The sequence below is a fragment of the Porites lutea genome, chromosome 4 (genome assembly GCF_958299795.1).
Source record: "Porites lutea chromosome 4, jaPorLute2.1, whole genome shotgun sequence".
Classification (NCBI taxonomy): Eukaryota; Metazoa; Cnidaria; class Anthozoa; order Scleractinia; family Poritidae; genus Porites; species Porites lutea.
The window spans coordinates 36,149,196-36,154,195 of NC_133204.1; the positions used below are offsets into that span (position 1 = coordinate 36,149,196).

Genomic DNA, 5,000 nt, shown 5'->3' on the forward strand with positions numbered 1-5,000 from the left:
TCTTTTTCACAGCTTCTCCGTCCCTGACACTAGTCTACTCCATTCTTCTCCACTTCCGCAGCAACGGCGGGCGCCTCGTCCATTGATATTTCACCTTCGCCACCATTGAAGGACTAAGAAATTAAAATGTTATTTGTTAAAAACATGGAAAAAAGAAAAACAAACAAACAAACAAAGACTATCATTAACAGCAATGCTGAACTTCCCTTGTAATTTAGTTGCACACGACAAGTACGGTGAATAAAAAAAAAAGGAAACTTGAGTTAGACTCGCCACAGCTAGGGACGTAGCCAGCCCATAGACCTGTAGGCCCGTGCCTACAAATTTTTGGTTTGATCGCTCCAGCGCTCTTAATTAATTATGCGTTGTTGGGGTGAGGTAAAGAGCTTAAGAGCTCAAAGTGTTGGTGAGGTCAGTGCGTACTAGTAATGCATGCAATTTTTAGGTTGTGTAGAAATGAAAGTCAGCCAGGCCTACAACTAGTCGAAAAGCTGGCTACGCCCCTGACAGCACATGTAATTAAGGGTTCCAAAAAAACTGAACGTACAATAGAATAACTGACTAGCCAGACCGGTTAAGTCGTTAAGGGAATTTCACTATAAACCACGACTATCCCACCAGATCAGTTTACAGCTGAAAAGTATGCAGGGAAGTGACAGGTTGTTAGCAAAGCCTAGAAAAGCCTATCTCACGATAAAATTACCGGTCCGGCCTGCCAGGCTCTGACTTTTGTTAAGCACCCTCAATAGAAAGAACCTCTTCGTACACTGTACTAATTTATAAATTAATGCGCCATTTGAATGATGGAGTCATTCAGTTTAACAACAACAACTACTACAACTAAAAGTACTCCTGCTGCCACTGCTACTACAGTGCTATTATCACCACCAGAATCCATTTCGTGTTTCCTTTCATTTTTGATTATTTCTATAATCCCAGCGAGGTTTAAATAACCACAGCCCTAATTTGCACAAGAGGGCAAAACCCTGAAGGATTATGGTCGTAGTAATAAAATGAAGTCATCGGGCTAATTGCCTACTTGCAAGCTATATTGCAGTTGGTTTCAATTTTACAATACATTTCATCATTTTAATACAGACTTGCCAAAAAAACAGAGGCCTTAGTTCAGGGGTAAAAAGCCAAGCAACTGTACTGTCAGTGAATACCAGTATTGCACAGGCAAGACCACTACTTATGAAGGTCTTCCCGCTTCCACAACACTGGGATTTGCACAAAGAAATAGCCTTTGCAGTTCTACTTCTATGCTTAGACAATGTTAGTAGGTAACTTTTCTTGTCTACCTTAATAAGCTGCTCTTGACGTTCATCAGCTGCTGCCTCTAACTTCTCCGCTTTTGTCTGTGCCACTGCCTGGGCAATGGCAGCTTCTTTTTCCACTCGAGCATCATTTAACGCTCGTGATAACTGCATCAGGGAGTTCATGCGAGCTTGTGCTAAGGCCTGGAAAAGGAATTTCGGCAAAACTTAGTGCGTCCTCTCCTTTATTACCTTCTTGTAATCAAGCGGTTAAGAGGTCAAACTTGCAACATGAACGCGATGCTTTCTCCCTCAGATAAAATTATCATAGCTTACAGTGTACAGAAATATTTACTTGATCAGTGCCACGATTGGTCAATTAACCCTTTAAGTCCCGATAGTGACCAACATCAATTTTCTCCTAATGGTATCCGTATAATTTCAAGAGATTAGGTTCTGAGAATTAATAAAATGATCACCTAAGAGAAAATGCTTTGATCTTTTGTCAAATTCTCTCAACTCATTCTTTAAAGAAATATATAGAGATCAGTTTGGAGAATTTGTACGTGGATATTAGGGCTTAAGGTGATTCCCTGGTTTTGCACTGCGCATCTCTTACTGCGCATAACAAGATGGCCGCCGTAAATAAGAGCACGTGAAGTAACATTATTAAAATGAAGTTGACTGAAGAGAAACGCTATTATAAGTTTTGCTTGCGGTTGTTTCTTGCCGAGGTGAGACTCAATATGTTGGGAATGTGCGTAACGTAAGCAGTACGCGTGTTGCTGAGTTCGACTTCCTCACGGAGAACCTCGATAGTGGATGTTTAACTTGTGCTTACTCACTTTGATTTTCATTTAAACGCTTTCTTTATCACATTGGGTTCTAAATGTGATATATCGATGTAAATTCTGTAAAAACGGAGTTTTTAATATCCAATTTAAGACCTGTGAGTAATCTGCAATACCTCTCTAAATTGGTTGAAAGGGCAGTTTACGATCAGACAACCGATCACGTTACTCAGTCGGGTTTGTATCCCATCCTCCAGTCAGCCTATCGACTTGGTCATAGCACAGAGACTGCCCTATTGAAGATACAGAATGACATACTAGCAGCAATGGACAATCAACGAGTTACTCTTTTGGTATTGCTAGACCTGAGTGCAGCATTTGACACGATTGACCACCAAGTGTTGTTGAATCGCCTGTGCGTGACGTATGGAATTACAGGTACCGCTCTTAAATGGTTTCACTCGTATTTATCAAACAGGAAACAGCGAATCCTGATTAACGGGAGCTATTCGAGTGACTTTGATCTGCCTCAAGGGGTACCTCAAGGATCATGTCTTGGTCCCTTGCTCTTCACGTTGTACGCAAGTAAGCTCTTCGATGTTGTTGAATCCCATCTCCCTAACGTTTACGCATACGCTGATGATACGCAGCTCTATATCTCATTTAAGCCGGATGGTTCTGCTACTGAGACGGATGCTGTTGACGCTCTACAAGCTTGCATCAGGGACATAAGAACCTGGATGGTCCAAGACAAACTTCGGCTGAACGATGCTAAGACCGAGTTTCTTATTATAGGTACACGCGCACAGTTAAATAAGGTTATGATAAGTGACTTGCAAGTAGGTGAGGTAAAGGTTTCTGCGGTTTACTCTGTTAGAAACCTGGGTGCTTGGTTTGATGCAAACATGAATATGACCACATATATTAACAGCATATGCCAGAATATTTATTACCATCTACATAACATCCGGCGTATTAGAAAGTATTTATCATATGATAATAGGTCCATTGTACAGGCTATTATAATGTCACGATTAGACTATTGTAACGGTCTATTATATGGTACGCCCGCTGTTCATCTTGGTAAGCTGCAACGCCTGCAGAACGCGGCAGCTCGGCTGGTATGTACTATATCTAGGTATGATCCTATCACACCATCCCTGATCAACCTGCACTGGCTTCCGGTTACCCACAGAATAGAATTCAAGATAGCAATGCTAGTTCACAAATGTATCTACGGCGTCGCACCACAATATCTTTTAGACTTGATAAAAATCAAAGAGAGCTCGCGGTATCAGTTGAGATCATACCGGGGCATACTCCTAATGGACAATACCTATAGAACAAAAAAGTCACTCGGGGATAGGGCGTTTGAAAATGCTGCGCCCAAAGTATGGAATCGACTCCCTCTAGAAATTAGACAATGTCAATCATTGAACATTTTTAAAGTTTTACTAAAGACACATCTTTTTAAATTAGCTTTTTATTAGTTCTTTTATTAACTCATATTTTACTTTTATTGTTTTCCGAAAATTGTAAATTATTATTATTATTATCATTATTTGGACTAGCCATTTATTACTTTAAGATTTTAGTGTTGTAATGCGCACTCGATCATATCTTTATCGCATGCTAGACTGCGCAATATAAGAAATAAACATTATTATTATTATTATTATTATTATTCTTCCCCCTTTCGCGTACATTCTATTTTAAAACTCGCCCCAGTCCTCTCTCAAAAATCGGAGAAAATGCATTTGATGAGCACTTTTTGCAGCTCTACCGCAAAAACGAGTACGGTGACCCCCATTTTTTTATTTCATGATTTTAATAAGGACAGTGCTTCCTTTCGATGAGAAAAAAATTGGCCCAAATCTATGTTCAGTTTTTTGGCAATTTTACTAAATTGTACGGATTGAGCTATCACGGGTCGAATACCGCGTGTCCAAGTTAATTCTACTTTGGAGCGTAAAGTAAAAGCAAGGGCATTACAAGGCATTTTTCTGGTACTTAAGTGGATAAAAAATAGTCAAATTCTGTGCGATACCGCTTGCATCATCCAAAAAATGTCTCCTTTTTGTCTAGTTTTGGGCTGCGCGCGGTTTTTCTCAAAAGGTCCTAAACAGCCGTATTTGTCAGCATTGTGACGTCAAAACAAGCACGGTGACCCCCACTTTTTATTACTTTTTTATCATCTTCTTGACTTGTTCCATCAGTGTGCCAAGTTTCATCTACAATCTATGTTATGTTCTTTTACTAAGGAATCACCTTAAAGGGTTGATGGATTTTGTATAATTGGATTAACTTTTTCAATAATATCAAACACAAAAGTTATCATGAAGACGCCTGCTCAGTTACAGGTACAGATGTACCATGTTTTCATAACAAAAGAGATGGTTGCTTTCTACAGGGCCAAGAGTCTGATCACTTCCATTAAGTTTTAATGCAAAACAATGATGGCTTGACTACATGTAGGAAACAATGGTTATAAGTGTACCAGGCAGTAACCAGGGTACTTGCCATTTACATGGAAAAACTGGAAATTTCAGATGGCAATTCAAATGGTTCACCCCATTCCGTTTGCGAAACTTCTACTCTTTTTAGGGGGTGTTTACATGAGAAAATTCGCACCGGCGCGAGCTTCATACCAAGATGACTTTTTGATTTCGTATCGCGTTTACATGATGACTGGGTCATTTCATATCTCGTTATTTGAAGGTACACTTCATGTTGATAAAATACATGGGTGATTCAAAATAGCAAACATTACACATGCGCTACCCATTCCAGTCTATCAGCAGACTGATTTCACACCGAAACGGGTGGTCGTTTCGCGTTTACATGATACCGCTGCAAGATTTCGTACCGGAGTGAAATTCTCTGTTCTCCCAAGACATCAAATTTTATAGTTTAATTCTTCTACACAAGATTTCTATCCGGCTGGTTTGTGTAA

General features: G+C 39.8%; 1 protein-coding gene across 1 annotated transcript in view; it reads right to left on the reverse strand.

Annotated features, from left to right (window-relative positions):
* Nucleotides 1-5,000, reverse strand: part of LOC140933438 (deformed epidermal autoregulatory factor 1 homolog) — a 15,204-nt gene that overhangs the window by 260 nt on the left and 9,944 nt on the right. The window contains exons 8-9 of the mRNA XM_073382996.1: nt 1,302-1,460; nt 1-113 (exon numbers count right to left, since the gene is read on the reverse strand). The exon at nt 1-113 is cut by the window's left edge and continues 260 nt beyond it. Coding sequence (XP_073239097.1) covers nt 30-113; nt 1,302-1,460 — 243 coding nt within the window. The 3' untranslated portion in view covers nt 1-29. The remainder of the gene's footprint in view (nt 114-1,301; nt 1,461-5,000) is intronic.